The sequence below is a fragment of the Nannobrachium achirus genome (assembly GCF_963921795.1).
Source record: "Nannobrachium achirus genome assembly, chromosome: 12".
NCBI classification, from domain to species: domain Eukaryota; kingdom Metazoa; phylum Chordata; class Actinopteri; order Myctophiformes; family Myctophidae; genus Nannobrachium; species Nannobrachium achirus.
Window position 1 is genome coordinate 52,717,619 of NC_137832.1, and position 22,500 is coordinate 52,740,118.

The window sequence follows — 22,500 nt, forward strand, 5'->3', positions numbered from 1 at the left end:
CATTTTGAATTCTGGACTTTTCCTTGTGACAGAGTATTTTCTACAGTGCAGTTTTTGATACTTTTACTTTGTAAGTAAAACATGTGAGTACTTTTTCCCACCACTGCTGAGTGCCGGGGTGTGGAGCTTTTATAGATCGCTGGAAACCTTGTATGTCCAAAACCGTCGGTTTTGTGTTCATCATTTTAAAAATGATTTAAACTAGTGAAAATAGATGATCTACAAGCACATAACGCCTTGTACCGCGACTCCGCGTTGTGTGCTTGTAGATCTGCTATTTTCACTAGTTTTGTGCAACAGTCTTGTATGATGAAGCAGGGCTTTACTTTACATAAAAATGTACACATTTGGAACATGGAGATGCGAGGTTTCTGTCCGACAGTGAGGAGACGCTGTGCTACGCAGCAGGTGGCTCGTCTGGCGGTGTCACGCAGCGTGCCGGGGTCAACGGGGAGATTTCGAGGGGCGTGTAATTGCATCGGCGGGGCAACGCAAAGGTCGCCAGTTCACTAAAAGCCACGCCAATTTTCCCTCCTTTCGTCCTTGAGCAAAACCTTTCCCTCAAATGTTCAGTTGATCTGGATTATACCCCATTTTATAACCCCATTTAGACCTGGAAGCTTTTTTATGCTTTAGCCATTGAAAAATGGCAGATAAGCTCACAGCTGAGCTTGTAGATCTGCTATGTTTGAAAAAGTTCTTTGAACATTTTCACCCGATTCTATGAATGTCTTCTAAATCCTTCTTCTAAATCAGTGGTTCTCAAACGTTTTCCACATCTATTTGGCTGCGGACCCACATCTTAAAATATGTTGTTCCAGGGACCCCCAGAAGCAGAGATTTGAGTTACAAAAGTGTGCATTAAAAATATATATATTCAAAGATTTGCAAAAAATGGCAATGATTTAAAAAAATAGCTGATGTACAAGTTCGCAGCACAGCACCGAGTGCCGCGCTGTGAGCTTGTAATGTATATCTGCTTTTTTTTCAATAGCTTAAGTATAAAATAATGAATGTCTCATACATAGTAAAATGCTAAGTGTTGAGAGGGTATGAATTTACCCTCTGAGAGTTGCAAAATGGATAAGTTAACACTGAGGATTTAGCTGTGGAATTTTTATTCATTCTGGTTTTTGTTTTTGCATGTTACAATAACAGATCATCTTGAAATGATTATAAAACAGTTGTTAGACAATCTTAATAATGTATGCATTTACAAAGGGAGGGATTGATTGATTGATTGATTGATTGATTGATTGATTGATTGATCGATTGATCGATTGATCAATAGATTGATTGATCCCTGTGAGGAAGTATGAAAAACCGAACGAAGATGAGAACACGAAAAACGAAGACTATGGACGAACAAACCAGAGGAAAAAAACAACAACAACGTTACGCCCTCCCCCCGTCCCCCCATTTAACCTCCATTTGAAAGTTTCTCTTAGTTAAATGAAGCCCGGGGACTGGAGGAGTGTACGTACGGTGGGATGCGGTGGCAGGTTTCGCAGGTTTTGGCGTTTAGCGCTGAGAGCTGGTTGTCTTATCTGGGTCAACGTGTGTTTATTATTGATGTCAGGAACGCAGCTTGTTATCAGCCAGGCAGTGAGCATTAGAAATATATACGCTGGCAGCCAAATATCCTTCTCCATGCTGCTGATGTGCACTGATGTCCCACATATTACATGTATGAATACCAATACCCCAGGGAGCTACTCTGGGCGCACGCACGCACGCACGCACGCACGCACGCACGCACGCACGCACGCACGCACGCACGCACGCACGCACGTACAATTTATTATTTCTGATCATTATCTTTCTCTCTCTCTCTCTCTCTCTCTCTCTCTCTCTCTCTCTCTCTCTCCGTATTCCACTCCTATACACACTCACACACATGGCGGTGTGACTTTAGGCCTTATAATGGCAATGTGTTACTGTATGTGTCTAAATAGTGACATGAACCATTACCCCCCAGGCCATTTTTGAACAGTCTACAATTACACAGGTAAAAAAGGTTGTGTCTGACCCATCTCACATACTATATTCTGAATATAGACTGTTACCGCCAGGTAGGAGGTATGAGACCCATAGCTGTAAGTACAACAGGTACAAATATTCTTTTGTCCCAATGTCAATCTCACTCCTCAATGTAACCCTTGCAGAGGGCAAACGGAGGGTGAGAAGGTTTTAATGGTGTTTATTATTTTGCGGGATATGGCTGTATATGTATGTCACTGAGCACCCCTATTGCTGTGTACTGTACTGTACTGTATTTATGTTTTTTGTATGCTGCTGGACTGTCCATGTGTCCAAGACAAATTTCTCCTCACAGAGACAGAATAAAGTAAACCTTGAACCTTGAACCATGAACGATGATGAGGATGATCATCGTCATCATTTCCTATCATGTCAGTGGGAGCTCAGTACAGAAGCAATCTGCCCTGTATCATGGCAATGGTTTTTCAACCTTCTACATACACTATCAAGGTCCATTATTTATTCTCCATTTGAGGAGTAGTACCGTTTGATGAGATTTAACCTCTCAGACCCGACTTGTCTCTCTTTATGGCTCATTTTACACTCAAGAGTTAAACATCTATAAGGGTTTATTTGGTTACCAACTCTCCATCATTTAGCTGGGGACCACCTTGAACACCCTCGAGGACCACTTGTGGTCCCCGGACCACTGGTTGAGAACCACTATCTGCAAGTGGTGAACTTGTGACCCCCTCTGGTCATTGGAGTCGTATAAATTATAAGCATTAATGCACGTCAAGGCTATTTTCCTCCCAAAACAGTTTAGTGACAAGCAATCTGGGAATCCATTTGGATGTTATTATTTATTTATTCTTTAACCTCTGGGGGCAAACTGGTTTCAGTGGCTGAATAACAGGACATCAGACTGTGAGACTAATTAGCTTGCCCCCCCCCGCTCAGGGGCCCATGGCCCCTAGCAGAGCTCCTATTCAACTGGCCTGACAGCTTTTCATTGCAAATTGAAAATCTGTCTTCAGAGATTATAGGTGACGGCTCATACGTCATTTGCTCTCTTATATACAATACCTTAAAAACTACTCATTGTATTGCCGTGGCAATTTACTGTTTAACTTGACAATTTTCATGAATATGTAGGTGGCATCATGTGGCCTGTCCTCTAAAATGTCTGAATATAAAACATATCATTTCGTACCTTTAACGCCATCATTCCTCCTTTTGTGTGTGTGTGTGTGTGTGTGTGTGTGTGTGTGTGTGTGTGTGTGTGTGTGTGTGTGTGTGTGTGTGTGTGTGTGTGTGTGTGTGTGTGTGTGTGTGTGTGTGTGTGTGTGTGTGTGTGTGTGTGTCTGAGCTGCAAAGTGGGGGAAAAAAACGCCCATGTCTGCATGATCAAAATAATGTATGTACAATCGAAGGGTATAGAAACAATGTGTTCGCAAAGCTGTTGCATTGCAAATGAGGCAAAGTGCAGTGTTATAATTTACAGTTTTTTCCCTCTCTCTCTCTCTCTCTCTCTCTCTCTCTCTCTCATCATCATGCAGGTTGGAGGGTCCGTCGTACGAGGTGATGCAGCTGGACTTTGAGGTGGACAACGTGGTGAACCTGGTGCCCACCCAGGTGCTCCACTGGCACGTGGAGTACCCGGGGGTCCCGCAGGCCTCGGCCCCCCGCTCCGAGAAGGTCTCCTACCTCTACATCAGCAGCACGGACATCCAGGGCATCGTGCCTCTGGCCGAGGTAAAAAGCAATGGAAGAACACGCACGTATAGGGCTGTCACGATTATGACATTTTACGTGACGATTACTTCATTACTAGACGGTTATGTAATAATTGTGACAGGCCTGCACGCACGCCCGCCTGCACGCACACACTCCCGCAACACGCACGCACACACGCAGAAATGTCAACGATATTGACCTTTGGACAAAATGCTTGGGATTTTTCTGTGCACAAAACCCGAGTTAGACGTGAAAGAACAGCTTATCCTGCCAGTATAGTAGAGTTAAAGAAACACAGCAGACATTCTCTCACACCCTCCCCTCCCCTACCCAGCTCTCCTCTCCTCATCCATCCTATAGGCTCTCTCTCTCTCTCTCTCTCTCCCATATCATGTCTGTCTCTCTCGCCATCGTTGCTCTCTTCTCTCTGACACCAACCACCCGGGGACGATCAAATCTAAAAGGTCAGCCTGTTTATGCCCCTGCTGTGACTGTGGAGCCTCTCTCATCCTCTCTCTCTCTCTCTCTCTCTCTCACACACACACACACACACACACACACACACACACACACACACACGCACACGCACACGCACACGCGCGCGCGCGCGCACACGCACATCATGGCGCCCCCTGTGTGCGGCATCATGCTGGCAGGTATTAGAGTGACGGTCACGTCTGCTGAGACACAGAGCAGATGTGCTGTATGTGTGTCACAAAACACAGCCCTTTAATGCTGTAGGCTCATTGTTTACCTGCTATCCTACAGTTCAATGTTACACATCATTATTTTAATTGTTAGAACAGAATGGTCTCACTCCTTGGCGTGTACCAAATGAACCCTAGCATGCACATCGATTGCACTATAATAACTACTAGTAAGATGCCTCAGGGCGACGTGACCTCGCCCTAAAGGGTGAGGTCGTGCCAATTCTTGGCCATCTGGCCAGTGATGTATATCACACCAGTTACCCATAAATGGAGACCCTGGTACCCATATATGGAGATCCATGTACTGTAAATGGAGATATGCTGTGAGAGCCCAAACATGCTTCAGTTATTCGTTATGTGAAAGTCCTATGACGTCTATGACATCTGGCATCATACCCTTTTATGCCCATACATGGAGATCCCTGTCTGTAGAACCAGCCACACATATGGGCTGATGTGTGTTTTTTTGAGAATTGCCATTGGTCAGAGCGAATTGCCAGTCTTCTCCTCATGGAAAACGATCATGATGTTCCTGATAGGCCATTATACTAGTGTAACTTAACCAAAATAGGCCTTTTTTAGCCTAAGGTTTAATCCTATTTAATCCTCTTATGTTACATGACTGACAGTGGTATTTTTACATTCATAGTTATTTATTAGTGTTTTGGGGGAAATGATTAAGAAATATCATATAGTTTTGTTTTGAATCAGTTTTAAAATGTTCCTGAAAACCTTACAAAAATTACTTAAGACATTTGTTTAATAAGGTGACGACATGCTACTGTATGTTATAGTCCACACAGCAAGGAAACAGATGACTTGCTGTCTAAAAAGTCTAAGCCTAATTCTAGTTGGATTTAGGACTTTACATTGAATCGTGAGCGTGGCGAGCAACATCAACTAATGTCATTACAGCGACACACACGCGCGCGCGCGCGCGTATACAGCAATATAGACCAAACCGCACCTATTTTGGTCCTTCAAATTTCATCTTTATTACAGTTAAAGGATGGCATTTTGGAGGATGATGTCGGCTTTTGGAATGTGTACCTGAGCCTCCAGAAGCCATTTGACCCCCCCACGCACACACGCACACGCACACGCACACACACACACACACACACACACACACACACACACACACACACACACACACACACACACACACTGGTGATGGCCCGCTGAAGTCCTCCTATAAGTACCTCGGGCTAAGAGGAGGGTTGGGCTGGTGCTTTTCAGAACTTACCCACCTCTATTACTAGTGCGCTGCAGCTAATCTGGTCTGATAGCCTCCCCTCACGCAGCAAAGCCCCGGCCAGAGGGAACTCAATTTGGTAGCTTGGCTTCTGACAGACACCGTCTCCCACCCGCTGGCAGTGGTGTAAAGTAACTAGGTGCATTTACTTAAAGGAGTAGTTCACCACTTTTCAACCTGACTTCATATAATAGGTCCTCACTAATGTTCATGATAAAATATCACAATTTTTTTCTACTCAGTCCAAGTCTCCTAGGAGAGCTGTGGGAAGTTCAGAATCCATCGTCTTGTGACATCATCATTTTCCCCCAAAAAAAAAGAAATTAATCAATATTTTTGAAAAAAATATTTCGATTTTTATTATCGCAAGAACAATGGCTTCCACTTTAAAATTGCAAATTTTCAGGAATAGAAAGCCTGCAGTTTCTATAAGCTGGATTGGCAATCGATGATGTCACAAGACGATGGGTTTCTGACCTGCCCACAGCCCTCCTCTGAGAAAAAAAAAAGAAAGCTGTGAGGGGGGTTGCATTTCACTGCAAAATTAAGTCATCTGCATTCTTCCGTATACGTTGTCTCCAGATCATACACTACCGGCCAATCACAGCGCGGATCATACACTACCAGCCAATCACAGCAGTATTGATACTTTTACTACACCTTAGTACTTGATCCTCTACTGCCTGCTGGGCAGGAAGCAAGACTTGTTTGTCGGAAATCACGCATGTTGACACAAAATGTTGTTTGTGTCATGATGAGTAATTTTTACTTTATTTCTTTCTAAACTAGGTTATTTGTGTGAAGGAGGCATCAGCTGAATAATGAATAGTTTGAAATATTCGCAGATGGATTTTCGGATTGCTTATTCGTCCCACTTCCCCGTGTGTAAAAGACCTTTACCGAAGGGCCAGCTGGGGTTCGGGTGCTGCTTTTGAAGTAGACAGTAATGATGCCCCCCTAAAGGCCCATTCCCACTGGGCCAGATAACAGATAAAAAAATCTCTTTCTCCAGATATTTTTCCATTCAAAGTGGATGGTAGATACAGATAAAAAAAATATCTACCACAGATAAAAGTATCTGTGGCAAATATCTGTGGTAGATATTTTTTTCATCTGTATCTACCATCCACTTTGAATGGAAAAATATCTGGAAAAAGAGATTTTTTTATCTGTTATCTGGCCCAGTGGGAATGGGCCTTTAGACGTCATTTGAAACGACATACTTCACATTGTACATTAAGATAACGAGCGTGGGTATATTTTGTCCGGATGGCACTTAGAGGGATTTTCTTACTCCAAAGAACAAAATAATAACACACGCAATTTTAACTCGGGAGAGTGCTACAAAATGGAACCCAATTTGTGCCCTCTTTTTTAAATGATCCCTGATAATGTTATGGTGAAAGACCACAAATAGACTACACCTCACCATCTCTCTCCTGTGTGGTTTCCTCTAAAAGCGCTACAAAGGATAAAAAAAAAAGAAAATAAATCCTCTTACCTGCGTTTACTCATGATTGGGGGGATGAGAGGGGTCACCATCACAGGTCGTGAAGATGAAAGCCCACGCGACCAATCACAGGCCTCAGAGGGAGCAGGAAAACATAATGAGCCAATCCCAAACTACAAAAATTGTGTCTAAAAGCATCGTGCGCCAATCAAATACAGTACGACAGAGGTGGAACATAACAAAGTAGGCTACATTTATTCAAGCACAGGTACGGTATTTGTACTTGAGTATTTCCGATTTCCAATACTTTTACTTCTATTCCACTACATCTCAGATCCAAATATTTTACTTTTAATTCACTATATTTATTTGAAAACAGAAAAATAGCTATAAATCTACAAGCTCACAATGCGTCGCAATTGTTAGCTTGTAGATTGTCTATTTTCAAAAGATTTTTTTATACATTTGAATACTTGAAATGGGACATTCTGCATAATGAGCACTTTCAATTTTGGTGCTTTAAGTACATTTTGATGCCAATACTTTTGTACAATTACTCCAATACATTTTGAATTCTGGAGTATTTCTTATGTTGCAGTATTGATACTTGAGTACTTTTTTCCACCACTGTGGTACGATCCCCATGGCTCTTGTTTGGTTTTGCTTTCACGGCAGGACACACACGGCTCTGTAGGACTTGCATGAGGGCAGCTGGTCTTATTATGGGCGAACAAAGGGGGCAGAGAGAGCCGGAGATAAAGAGAGAAAAATACCCCTCTTCAGGAAACGAGGTGTTATTAGAGGTAATTTACCTCTGAAAAATGGGCCCCATTTTTTAGAGTACAGAGTTGGAAGGAGTGATGGAGAGAGAGAGAGAGAGAGAGAGAGAGAGAGAGAGAGAGAGAGAGAGAGAGAGAGAGAGAGAGAGAGAGAGAGAGAGAGGGAGAGAGAGATTTTATTATTATTATTTTAAAAGTACTTTATTAAAGCCATGTTTTCCAAATCAGCCCATAATGATTACACCAATCAACCGACTGTAAGGCACTTTTCATCAGATTTCATCAGCGAACATGTTTTGTCATAATTTCTGAGAAATGAACACCGATTCAACCATGAAAACTCAATTGAATCCAGTGGAGCACAGGTTCTTTTTTCATTTCCTTAAAAAGTACACATTTTGGACATATACGTGTTTTCCACAGATTTAGTTACACATAAATATAGCCTACTTGCTGGACCGCCAGCGCCAAACTGAGAATGTTATTTACTGTGGATAGCATGTTGTTCACTTTCTTTGTTTCACACAATTGTTCTGTTTGTAGGCTACTGTACTCGCGCAGTGTTAATTTTGTTGACTAAGATTGATATTTAGTCGACTAAGACTAGACCAGACTAAACAATTTCAGAAGACTAAGGGCTCTATTTCGATTGTCTTAAGTACCAGCCCTTATGCCTTAATGTAAAGGCCTGTCCATACTGTCTCCATCTACCAAACTTTTTGTCGGAAATGTCCGGTTCAGTTACAAAATGACGTCACTCGCATCTTCTGAAAACATTACCCCGAATTAGAGTTCCGAAAGCTGCACGTCGGAAAATCGGACTACTCAGACAAAATGTTTGGTGGTCGGAGACAGTATGGACAGGCCTTAAGGCATAAGGGCTGGTATTTAAGACAATCCAAATAGAGCCCTAAGACTAAAGTGTGTTTGTTACTCAAAAGACTTTACGGCTTTATTTTGATTGTCTTAAGTACCAGCTCTTATGCCTTAACTTAAAGGCCTGTCCATACTGTCTCCGACCACCAAACTTCCCATCGTAGAGTTCTGACTTTTCGACGTGCAGCTTTCCGAACTCTAATTCGGGGTAATGCTTCTCAGAAGATGCAAGTGATGTCATTTTGTAATTGAACCGGACTTTACAATCACGTTTGCACACCGTTATTTCTTCCGTATTATTTATTTTTTTGGACCAAGGCCGACTTTTTCCCTGTTTTTTCCGCAGCTGTCACCACTGGGTCCCTGCTCTCTCTCTCTCTCTCTCTCTTTCAGTGAGGGGTCCTTGGCCTGAAAAAGCTTTTTGCGTATTTCGTATTTCGAAAACGCAACGAAAAAACGTACCAATGTGCAATGACTTTAAAACTAAGACAAAATCAGAATTTGCCGTAGTACTCGTGTGACCATTCATTGAGCCTGTCATTTGGTTGACTAGGGGTTTGTGCCATTTCATACCATCTTGCATTTACAGTACGTCACTCTGGAGGATAAGAGTGTATGCTAAAAGCAAAAGTAGCAACATCGCAATTGTAAGGCAGGATTGTAAGGTCATTCAGAGAGAGAGAGAGAGAGAGAGAGAGAGAGTGTGTTTAAGAGTAGATGACTATTTTCTATTTTAGTGGTGAAATTGGAGCAGTAATCATGTTATTTCATGTTCCAGACCAACGTCATTATGGACACACACACACACACACACACACACACACACACACACACACACACACACACACACACACACACACACACACACACACACACACACACACACACACACACACACACAAGGAGGAGACCAAAAAGCTCAGCCTAAAGATAAGCTGGTCCAAGACCGAACTCATGCATGTAGGCGATGGACCTGACCCACCACCCTTTATCTTTGACGGCACCCCTGTCTGCTTTGTCTCAACCTTCAAATATCTCGGCTCGACAGTGTCCGACACCGGTGACCTCAAAATAGAGGTCAACCGACGCCGTGCCCTAGCATCCTCTGTCATGCAGTCCTTATGGAGACCGTTGTGGCGACACCGGCACATATCTAGGGAGACAAAGCTCAGGGTCTACAATGCCTCTGTCATCTCTCTCCTCCTGTACGGCGCAGAAACTTGGCCGCTGAATAACACCCTCGCGGCCAGGCTTGATGGCTTTGATTCCAGAGCCCTCAGGAGGATCGAAGGCATCTTGTGGAGCCAGCATGTAACAAACCGGGCCCTAAGAGAGTAAACCAAACAGCTCCCTGCATCCTGTCTCGCAGCAATGCGGCGAGTACGCTGGTATGGCCACGTTATCCGCCTGCCCGTGGAACATCCAACACACATCATCTTGGCCTTCAATCCCCAGCAAGCTGGCTGGAGACGACCAAGAGGCGCTCCCCGCACCCGCTGGCTGGATGTGATAGCCCAGGACCTTAATGCATGCAATATGACACTGGCACAAGCTCAACACCTTGCCCACGACAGACCCAGATGGAGAGACCTGGTTGCCATGGTTGGCTCTACGCGCCTTGAAGTGCAAGAGGACTAAGTAAGTAAGTTATAAATCAAAGGAATTTGACCATCACGTTAATTGTAGTAACTTCTGACATTTTCTTTTTTCAAGATTTGTTTTTGGGCTTTTATGCCTTTATTGATAGGACATGGGGGGAGAGACTGGGAGTGACATGCCACAAAGGTCGTCCGGATCGGGAATCGAACCGGCGACGCCGCCAGGCATCCATGCCTATGTGGCAATAGGCCAGCGGGCGCACCTTGTCTGACATTTTCAAGCAGTTTATTAGGAACTCTCTCTCTCTCTTCTCTCTCTCTCTCTCTCTCTCTCTCTCTATCTCTCTCTCTCTCTCAAACGCGCACACACACACACACACACACACACACACACACACACACACACACACACACACACACACACACACACACACACACACACACACACACACACACACACACACACACACACACACACACACATCCAGTTTTAGGTGGTGGACTAAATAACTTCAGTGTTTCCTCGTGGGGTTTGGCTGAAATAAATCATCTCCATTTGTTAAGCCAGACACCATGGACTCAAGCAAAACGTACACACACTCACGCACGCACAAACACACCCACACAGGCACATGCACAGGCACGGACACATGCACGCACACACACACACACGCACACTAGTGGTGGGACGATTCACTTACTTCCAGATTCGATAAAATCTCGATAGCTAGATTTGTAATTATTCTGCGACTCACTGATTGTTGCCATTCAATACCCCCAAAGTATCATTGCTTTTTTTTATACCATTTTAAAACAATAGCACACACACACACACACACACACACGCACACACACGCACACACACACACGCACACACACACACACACACACACACACACACACACACACACACACACACACACACACACACCTTATTTTCTCTCTCTCTCTCTCTCTCTCTCTCTCTCTGTGGTCACAGTCGAACCGTATTTTCTTGGTACCACTGGCCAATTAATCAACACGTCTCATCCTCCTCCCTTTCTCTGTGTGTGTGTGTGTGTGTGTGTGTGTGTGTGTGTGTGTGTGTGTGTGTGTGTGTGTGTGTGTGTGTGTGTGTGTGTGTGTGTGTGTGTGTGTGTGTGTATTTGGGTCATGGGGAGATCTCGGGTCTGGGGCCCAGAGCTTCATTAGCATACGGAGCGCGCCTGCCGCGCACCAATCAGTCAACAGAGAGAGAGAGAGGGAGGATCTGGAAAGCAGAGAAGTAACTCAGGAAGTGAGTTATACCTCGGCCAAAGGAGGAGGTGTTGCAGACAACAACAAACAGATTGAAATAACATCCACCCAGAAAAATAGATAATATTTCCTCCACATTTGTCATATAGGACGGAACGTGCAGAGCTTCCACACGCTGTGTGTGTGTGTGTGTGTGTGTGTGTGTGTGTGTGTGTGTGTGTGTGTGTGTGTGTGTGTGTGTGTGTGTGTGTGTGTGTGTGTGTGTGTGTGTGTGTGTGTGTGTGTGTGTGTGTGTGTGCGTGCGTGTGTGCTTGCGTGCGTGTGAGCTGGCTAAACAAGTACATATATTTGTTTATTTTTTGCAGGTGGGTTGGGGGGGCAAAAGTCATATGTAATATAATACATTACCCTTGATTCCAAGTAATAGTTTTTTTAATGAGTAATATGTAGTAAGTAACATATTGCTCTCCTGAGTAATATTGCCCAACACTGCCAATAAATATTGGGACATACGGTATGTTACAAGCTGTGACACGATCCATTGAGGGATCATTAAAATAAACATGCTCTGAAAATGCACACGTGGTTAAGTGGTCACACTTTGAAGATTTGTCAAGTGGACCCCACTGTTGATTTCGTTGACTAAAAGTATGACGAAAAATGTTCGTGAACTACCTTTTATTTCCGCCAAAACGATGACTAAAACTAAGTAAAGGATAATGAATGGCTCCGCGGTGATTGACGACCAACAGCCTGGCTGAAGGGATGTTATGTATTGTCAATCACCAAGGAGCCATTTGTTATCCCGCGTATTACCCGGATACTAAATAAAATTAATAATTTGATTAAAAACTAAAAACAAAACAAAGTATTTCCTTGTTTACAGACGGCTGAAAGTATTCCTCAAGTGTTGCGCTGGGCGTCCTCCCCAGCACATCACGGTCGCCTTGGAAAACAAGGAAGTGCTGATCAAATAGAATCCATTTTCTGATACTACGTTGTCTATTTCTCGCTTAAAATATTTTTAAAAACATTCTTGAGAGCAACGTTTAGTTCTAAATGTCGCTGTGTGTTTGTTTACATGGCTGAAATGTTGGATACAGCACAAGATTCACACAGTGCAGCTTGACTGCAGCAGGTGTTCTGAGTCTTTGATGAGGCAGCGGTGAATTATAGAGCAGAGCGGTCATTATACTCCTATAATTCACCGCTGATTTCAGCGCTCGACCAATCCGAATCAAGCATTCAACCAAGCCGGGTAATAAGACAAATATAACCCATTGACAATTTTGCCAACAAATAAAAACTGGATTAAAATGTTAAGGAGGGACTAGTGGAGAAGAGATGCTGTTTTCAGCATGCAAACAATTGCATTACAATGCCATCAAGGACTGCCAAAATCAGGGGCGCTGGAACTCCCAAATCCCAAGGGGAGCTGAGCCTGGAGGAGTTCATGCGTGCGCACGCCGAAAAATTCACGTTTTTTATCCGGTTTTGGGTTATTTTTATTACGGTTTTTTAGCACACAGTGCAACACACAGCACGCATGCACACACACAGTCACTCACGCACACACTACAAAATCGGGTATTATTTTTGTAACAGTTTTCTACTGTTTTTTATTCCCCATATACAACGGTGTTAGTTTGCAACAATGAGCCTATAGACAGTTTCTAGTTCTCAAATAAACAGACTTTGGTGTGCCATCAAAGCGGGATTTAAATTTGACTTCCCTTCTGACCGGAAGTGGCAAGGTGACCATGTGATTAGGTCACCATGTGATAATCAAATACCTTTTTTCAACATATTTTATTCCCCAAAGTCAAATACATTATTGTTTTAATATAGCTCTGTGTGTGTGTGTGTGTATATATATATGCTTATTTAAAAAAAAAAAAAAAAAAAAAAAAAAGTTTTTCTTTTCCTCCCCACCACCAGGGGAGCTGCAGCTCCCTCAGCACCCCACTTCCAGCGCCCCTGGCCAAAATACATTTTTGTCGACTAAATCAACTGTACATTTTAGTAGACTAAACTCTTATGGTATTTAGTCAACTAAAACTAGATTAAAACTAAAACATTTCAGGTGACTAAATAATGACTGTCAAAAGACTAAATGCTTTCAAAATCAACACTACTGATCCAGATTGTTTTGAAACACTGTAACAATGACCTGCATGGTCAAATATTATGACAGCGTGCACAAAAAGAGACTGCAGTACAACAGTCATGTCGTGGACATCTTGCATCCCAAGACGCTAAAACACAGTTACAATGTGACACGTGTTCAGTTAGCAGAATTATATAGGCGTGCCATCTGTACTGACATATGCTACGTTTCCATTTTGTTTTGTTTTGTTTTGTTTGATTGTTTGTTTCGTCTGAATACTAATGCTAATATCTCGGCAGGTTCGTTATTTCGCAATCTGTCCTGCTGCGGAGGGGAAGGAGAGAGAGAGAGAGAGAGAGAGAGAGAGAGAGAGAGAGAGAGAGAGAGAGAGGGAGATGAACACCTAGCCACCCACGCATTACTTTTCATTACCTTTTCTTGTCTTGTGTAATCAGAGAAAACCGAAATGGTCTGCCAGTTTCGGATCCATTGTGATGACTGGGCTTTTACTCAGCGCAAAGGCAGGCAACAAATGGACACGATAACTAGGCCTAATGCATAACACATGGACAGAGAGAGAGAGAGAGAGAGAGAGAGAGAGAGAGAGAGAGAGAGAGAGTGTAAAGCAGAAACAGGGAGATTGGAGAGAGGATGAAAACCAAATCTTCTTATCTTTTTGGGTGTCAACATAACACTGTGTATCTATTTATTGTGCAGTGTTCTTTGTTGCAGGACAGCTAACTTGCTGCCTTTCCAGTCTAATACCCCAACACTGTGACCGTGGTGTGCTATGGGCTTGAAATTAACTTTTCGGGTCGCCAGACAACATGGGTTATTATGATACTATATTTTAGAGTTACCAGCCTACTCATCATTTCATTAAAAAAATGTATTTTGTTTGCAGTGATGTAAAGTAACTATTGCAAGTTAAGTAATGTACTCCAATTTCCAATACTTTTACTTCTACTCCACTACATCTCAGATCCAAATATTGTACTTTTCCTCTGCTACATTTATTTGAAAACTTTACCAGTTACTTTGCGGATATAAATAATAATAATATAAAACATACATTAACCACTTTAGCGCTATTTTATACTTTGGCTATTTGAAAATAGCCGATCTACAACACGTTGCATCACAAGTACATTTTAAATTCCGGAGTATTCCAAATTGTCGTGTTGATACTTTTACTTAAGTAAAATATGTGAGTACTTTTTCCACCTCTGGTATTCTGTTTGTCTTGGGAGATCATTAAGCATACAGATCTGATTTTGTGGGGGGAAAAAAAGTCTCACAAAATCCACGCACACACGCACGCACCTATGCACACACACACACAACACAAACACACACACACACACATGTGCGTGGATGCATTCTGATAGTGGATTATTTTATCAATATGACCTAATGTGTTTAGATATAAATAAATGAAAATGAAACAAAGTTACCCAAGTGGGGCAGAAACAAAGGGAATAAAGAAAATCAAAAGCTTAACGCCAACCTCCCAGACATTTTTCTTTTCTTTTTTTTTTTTTCTCTCCGAAGACCAAACTGTAAATAGCACTTCTTCGGCAGTATACTAGCTGCTAGCGGGGACCACATGCATGGTTGTTCCCCTTCCAGATACATTTTAAAATATGTGAAAACACTCTGCTATGATATGATTAATATGTTATATATAATATAACATTGTTTCAGAGTTAAAACTCGGGAAGGGACCTTGCACCTCCCTCGTTGATAAATTATTGATCTGTGAATATTCAAATATGCTAATATATCACAGGCCTAATGCCTCGGCCACCACCGCTGCTCAAAGAAACATGGTTTTTGAAGCAAAGATTTCCTGTGGGATGACCTCCACCAGGCTCCACCACGGGCTCAATTTACAATTGAGGCATTTGCAGACACTCTTAATCCAGAGCGATTTACAATAGCAAGGTAATACATCAACACATCAACATCAATACATCAAATGCATAGAAAAAGTAATCTAAGAAAAACATAGGTAGGCCAAGCACCTCAATCCTTAACATTTTTATAAAAACCAAAGAATAAAGTAAAAAATGCGATCTAAATTACGTGTATGGTCATTGGCGGTAGGCAAGTGCTACGGTAAGTGTTATGTGCAGGCTAAGGTGGAGTCTGAAGAGGTGAGTCTTCAGACCACGACAGAAGCTAGGGAGTGAGTCTGCCGTTCTAAGTGCCACAGGGAGTTTATTCAACAGTTTGGGGTGCCAGGAGGGCGAAGAGTCTAGGATGAGTGGATTGTTCTAGACTCGTCGTAGGCTCGACCCATAGGGTTTGCTCATGGAGATAGTTTGTGAAGTAGAGATGCGTGTGGATGTGCATGCGGTTATGACCGCAGAGACAAGGGAAGAAAAAAAAGGAAGCGTACATACGGCTCATGGCATAGACATTAGTGCAAGAAGAGCTGTTTGTGCAATCTGAGCTTGCGGGGGCTAACTGCATACTTATTCAGGCGGCGAAACCAGTATAGTCGCTGCTGCCTTTGTTTTCCTTGCGTGTGTGCTGTGTCGCACTTGAGCTCCTCCTCGATGTGCATACTCCAAGGAACGTGTACTTGCTGACCCTTTCCGTATGTTCTGGATGATGTCACAAACATAACCTTTGGATATACGGTAATTCTGTCTCAGAGCTGCGTTAGCTCCGTCACTCCGTGTCGGAGAGGCTGGTGAAAGTTTAGACTTTAGAGCGACGATGTTAATTTAAATTAAGACAGCACACAGTTTCAAAAGTTCTTCTTAAGTTATAAATCCAGGAAAATTACATTCAAGTGGAGCAAACCTGGATATTTTGAAAAGGACTCAAGGAGGATTGTATTCAACAACATCAACATAATAAAGCACCACACTTTGAAAAACGTTTACAGACGATCAGCTCGTCTGGTAAGATATTATTATTTATATGCTTTCTGGTTAATGAAGTGTCCCTGGCGCGGCGCTTAGAGCTCGATTTGTACTGCATGGTGAAGCATGGTGGTGTCTGCTGTGTTCGGTGCGCCACCGTTGAGGGACGAAATATAAATCACACACGCAGGCAGCAGCAAGAGAGAACGTCAGGGAGGGAGAGGGAGAGAGAGAGAGATGCATGGCAATGGGATTTAACTTTAGGTCTACTTTAGTCTATTTTGTGCAGAACTTGTTTTATGGCCAACTGAACATTCTTTCACTGCACTATAATTCGAGCCACTGGCGCTGCCTACTGGCGATTCTTCATTTTCTTTTCCTCTCAGGTTTTTTCGGGCCTAAAATGATGCTAATTGTTAGGGCCGAGCCTCGGGCCGGTCCAGTAGGGCCCAGTTAAGGCAGGGCCGTAATTTTCAGGCCCGTAGCTCTATACAGTAGGTCTCTGAGCTTGGAGTCAAAGTTTGCTGGGACAATGGTGTTGAAAGCGGTAGGCTTTAGTCCAACGAACAACAGTGTGCACAACATACGCACTACTTGTCCTTCTTCAACGTATTGTCATCCATGTGCGACAATACTGGAGGAGGGCAAGTGGAAGTTAATTTAAAGTTCTGCAGTCATGTGTAGCAGTTATTTGCATTGTGATCAACACCAGATCAAGGTCAAACACAGAGGGTTCAGTTACACCTGGCAGGGTCAGTTCTTACACATGCTGCGAGGTAAACGCTTCAGGAATGGACAGCATTCAAATGGAGAGAGGGAATTCACTTTAGCTAAATTGATAGAAGTGGGCGAGAGAGAGAGAGAGAGAGAGAGAGAGAGAGAGAGAGAGAGAGAGAGAGAGAGAGAGTAAAAGAAGAGCCCTGTGGATGTGTAGAGCCCCATTTAATAGTCCCCCAGGTCCCCCAGGTCCCTGGCCAGCGAGAGAGAGAGCGCGGAGAGAGAGAGAGCAGGGCACTTCTAATACAATTAGAGGCCTGGAAATTGAAAGGACCACTTTCCTGGCTGTGTGTGTGTGTGTGTGTGTGTGTGTGTGTGTGTGTGTGTGTGTGTGTGTGTGTGTGTGTGTGTGTGTGTGTGTGTGTGTGTGTGTGTGTGTGTGTGTGTGTGTGTGTGTGTGGACCATCAGTTTTCATATCTATACCAGCTTTTCATCCTTCCCTCCTCCCTGTTTTCCCTCTATCATCCCTCCCTCCCCCGGACACTCCCCCATCCATCCATCGCTACTTTGCATCCTTTACCCCACCAACAACCACAATCTACTAACCTCCCTCCCTTTGTCGTTCATCTTCTTTCTTTCTTTCTTTCTTTCTTTCTTTCTTTCTTTCTTTCTTTCTTTCTTTCTTTCTTTCTTTCTTTCTGTCTTTTCCGCTAATTGCTAGAGTGCAGACGGACATGGGTTGATATTAATGGATATCATGTACAGTATACAAAATGTATACATGACACAGCTTAGATCTTTGGATTGCTGCTGCTGCTGCTGCAGCGAGCCAACAATTAGACTTTAAGCTGCGTGGTTTCCTCTTGAGCTACTGTGAGGTAACTTTAGGTCTCACATTCCCCTCTCTCTCTCTCTGTCTCTCTCCACCTCCACATACACTTGTTAGATTGCATTCCAGCCTCTGTTTTCAATGTGTCATTATGGATCCTAGGCTATATACTCACACAACATTCTGATGCTTCTTAATCTTTCCCCATACCCGGATGGGGTAGAGGCACTGGCCAATTGCTGTCTCCGCCAAGTCGAAGGCATGGCCGAGACCATGTTTTGCATACTGAAAAATTGCAATATTTGGAACCGAGATGTACTGGAGATGTTGTGAAGTAGAAGTAAAAGTATTGGAAATTGGAAACACTCAAGTAAAGTACAAATACCTCAAAATTGTACTTACTGTACGTACAGTACTTTAGTTACTTTCCACGGCTGGAACAAAGCTTATTATAATGCCTTAAATAACTTGGCAGTTTGAGTCCGCACAGTCCTCATTTGATTTGCACAATGCAAACAGATGCATTACTTTTCATAACTAGATCTATGAATTTGCTGTCAGATCTTGTTGATGTTGTACCTGCTCTGTATGCCCAAACTCCATCTGTTCCTTTCTCCTCTCATTGCTCAGTGAGCAGAACGTGCGTGTGTGCGTACAGTACGCGCGCACGCATGTGTGTGCGTGTGTCTGAGCCTGTGTGTGTGTGTGTGTGTGTGTGTGTGTGTGTGTGTGTGTGTGTGTGTGTGTGTGTGTGTGTGTGTGTGTGTGTGTGTGTGTGTGTGTGTGTGTGTGTGTGTGTGAGAGACGTGTCGGAGAGAGAGAGAGAGAGAGAGAGAGAGAGAGAGAGTGCGCTCAAAGGAATTAGATGAAAACTATAGCACAGAGACAGATTTTCTCTCTCTCTCTCTCTCCTCCTTGTATTGTACCATCTCTTCTGTCTCCAATCCAACAAGAAGAAAGTTCTGATTGAAATCTTTCCTTTCTAGTTTTAAGGGGTGTTTTTGGATTTGAAGTGGTGAAGCTGTTCTGTCTGTCTGTTTCTGGCAATGATTATTCTAAGAAACCCCATTTCAAGTTGAAATTCAATCTGCGTTCGCCTTGTTTGCCAGTTCATCTCAAACATTTGGCCAGCATTCATTACAGATTAATACAGGCAGACGAACATACAGTTGTAACTAAAATTAAACTGTCGTTTTTTGGTGAAGTTATGCGGCTGATGATTTGTGAGAGTATTATTTGTGTGAATTCAGCGCTAGCAGTCCATTATCCTGGCGTTTACATCTGAACAATGAGAATACCATTAGGCTTTTGCAATCACTCCACACAAAGAAAGTGGTTGTGCTCAAAAACACTAAATGCTCTCATTTTGTGTCGTTTTAGTTTTTCAGGAAGATAACGCACGCATGCACGCATGCACACACGCACGCACCTCTGAATACAGCATGGTGCGTGTACTGTACGATATGTTTTGTCAGGTAATTACTGATTTTTTTCAAGAGGTTAAATACAGGCCTACCCTTTTTTCCAGCTGATTGTTTACTGTAATTAGCTGTGTGTGTAATTAATATTGGCAACTCCAAACCTTCCCAAAGTACACTTATCGACTTAGTCCCATTAGTTTGCGTGCATTCGTGTGTGCGTGTGTGCGTGCCTTTGTTTGTTCGTGTTTGTGTGTGTGTGTGTGTGTGTGTGTGTGTGTGTGTGTGTGTGTGTGTGTGTGTGTGTGTGTGTGTGTGTGTGTGTGTGTGTGTGTGTGTGTGTGTGTGTGTGTGTGTGTGTGTTGATCCTACGTGTGTTTCCATGTTGGCAGTGAACAGGAAGGAAGTAGGTTAGCCGTGAGCTAATTGACCTGGCTGTTTGACAGAATCCCACTTGCCCTGTTGGATTCGTTAGCGGCTCGTTAGCACTCGCAATTAGCGCGTCTGATGGACAGACGAGCGGGGCGGGGGCAGGGGGTGACACGGGGATAATGCTGACAATGCTGAGAGAGGGAGGAGAGAAGAGAGAGAGAGAGAGAGAGAGAGAGAGAGAGAGAGAGGCAAAGGGCTGGTGAAGGCCAGTCATAGATAGAGAGAGCACTTTTGTCAGTGTTGATTTTGACAGGAAATGTTCATTTTAGTTTTAGTCATAGTCTTTTGAATACAATTTAATTTAGTTTTAGTCACATTTTAGTCACCTGAAAAGTTTGAGTTTTAGTTTAGTTTTAGTCGACTAAATATCATACGATTTTAGTCGACTAAATCTACAGTTGTTCTGTCGACTGAAATTTAATTTGGCGGGTCTTAATGGTGGCGTTGATTTTACACTTGGTTGCATGCTGAAAATAGCCGATCTACAAGCTCACAACGCATCGCACGAGCTTGTAAATTGGCTATTTTCAGAGTGTAACATCCAAGTGCAACCAAACTTAAAATGATTTGTCTTTTAGTTCTACCACTCGTACCTCCCTAACGTTTTCGTATAGTTTTTATTTGTTGACAAAATTGTCAATATATTAACGTATATATATATATATACTAGTAAGACACCTGAGGGTGGAATGCGACCTCAGGGTGACATGCAACCTCGCCAATTCTTGACCACAGCGTTTCTCTGACGATTCTAGTTGTTGTCATTCTGGGGGGAGTTTGTTCATGTTTTTGTGAGGGTATCAACCCTAGGAGACACGGGGAGAACATGCAAACTCCACACAGAAAGGCCCTATCGTTCACACCCTAGGTTGGGTTGGCGATAGGGCCTTTCTGTGTGGAGTTTGCCTAAACATGGAGATGTGGTACAGAAGGACTCATATATGGGCATAAAAAGTATGTCATGTGACATCACTTCCTGTACAGACAGTCAGCCATTGACTCCGGATTAACAATGGCTACTGTCTATGACGGTAGTCCCATATGACATATTGGACTAGACTATCTCCATATATAGTGTTATCCACATCACCATGTTTAGGCCAAACAGATTCGCTCCATTTCTCCATGTATATGTCCAAATGCCCAACGTTGAGCTTTCTATGACGGTATGGACTGGACTATCTCCATATATAGTGTTATCCACATTTCGTGTAGCCGCCCTGTACAGGAAGTGATGTCACAACTCGCTGACATCACACTGACATCACAGAGGTTACGGAAGGAAGGAAGGAAGGAAGGAAGGAAGGACACTCAAGCGACACGGTTCTTCAGAGTATATTTTGTTTATTCGAACGCACCCTAGATAGACAGTCCCGGAAAAGACGCGCTGTGATTGGCCAGTAGTCACTTTTGAGTGGCAGCGTGCCTTTTTATATCCTGGTTTGCACCTTCTGTGAAGCTATATTCAAATAAACTACGTATCGCCCATTCCTACTATGCTTTACATGTACATGCAGTGAGGACTTAAACAAGAATATTGTCACTGTCGGGCAGAAACCTTGTATCTCCAAGTTTCAAATTTGTTTTTCGCAAAGATAAGCCCTGCTTCATCATAAGGCCGTCGCACAAAAGTAGTGAAAACAGCAGATCTACAAGCACACAGCGCCTCACACAGCGCCTTGCGGTGCGAGGCGTTGTGTGCTTGTACTGTAGATCGGCTGTTGTCACCAGTTTAAATCATTTTTAAAATGATGAATACAAAACGAACGGTTTTGGAGACAAGGTTTCCACCCGACAACAACAATATATTGTATTGTGTTTTTGTGTCAGCACTTTAAAGTGCAAAAAAAAGAAGAAAAAAAAAAGTTTGGCTACGGTGTAGAACCATCATTTTGTCAAAGAAATCCATAGTCTTCCTAACTAGTAACGGTCTCCGCTGTCTTTGTGATGTTTTTCATGGGTTTTCAAAAGGCCTGAGAAGAATCATCTGCATCGTCCTTTTATAATGTGAGTAACTGGAGAACTCCAAGTTGTCTGAGTTTCTGTTGCAAACTTGAAAAATGTACGGGAAACCTCTAATTAAATTTGCATCGGAGGAGATGTGTTTACTGTCGGCAGTAGCTTTGCTTGCTGTATGTCCTGTCAGGAGATGTTAAGAAGCACATGGGCTTTGCTGAGTGATTTCCCAGGCAGAGCGTCGTTCCGTTGGATAGATGGCTGGAATTAGAACCTACGTTTGGCAATATACAGTAGTCCTGGAATAACCCATTTAAGACCTTAGGCCGATTCTTCTCGAAGATGTCCTCTAAATCCTAACAGTTTTCTGAATATGTTCTATATCAGTGATGCGATGTCCGGGGAACCCCCAGAAGCAGGGGTCATCAATATGTCCGTACACAAATGTGTCCGTGGCTTGGTCCGTGGCTTGGCCTTGTCCATGGCAAATTATAGATTTTCTGTTTCCCTTTCACATTTTTCATTTCTTTCTTGTTTTTTGGTCTT

At 43.1% G+C, this 22,500-nt stretch overlaps 1 protein-coding gene across 1 annotated transcript in view; it reads left to right on the forward strand.

Moving 5' to 3' along the window:
* Positions 1-22,500, forward strand: part of LOC308295695 (transmembrane protein 132B) — a gene marked incomplete at both ends in the record, with an annotated part of 319,995 nt that overhangs the window by 191,754 nt on the left and 105,741 nt on the right. Inside the window, one exon of the mRNA XM_080738744.1 lies at positions 3,540-3,735. Coding sequence (XP_080594870.1) covers positions 3,540-3,735 — 196 coding nt within the window. The remainder of the gene's footprint in view (positions 1-3,539; positions 3,736-22,500) is intronic.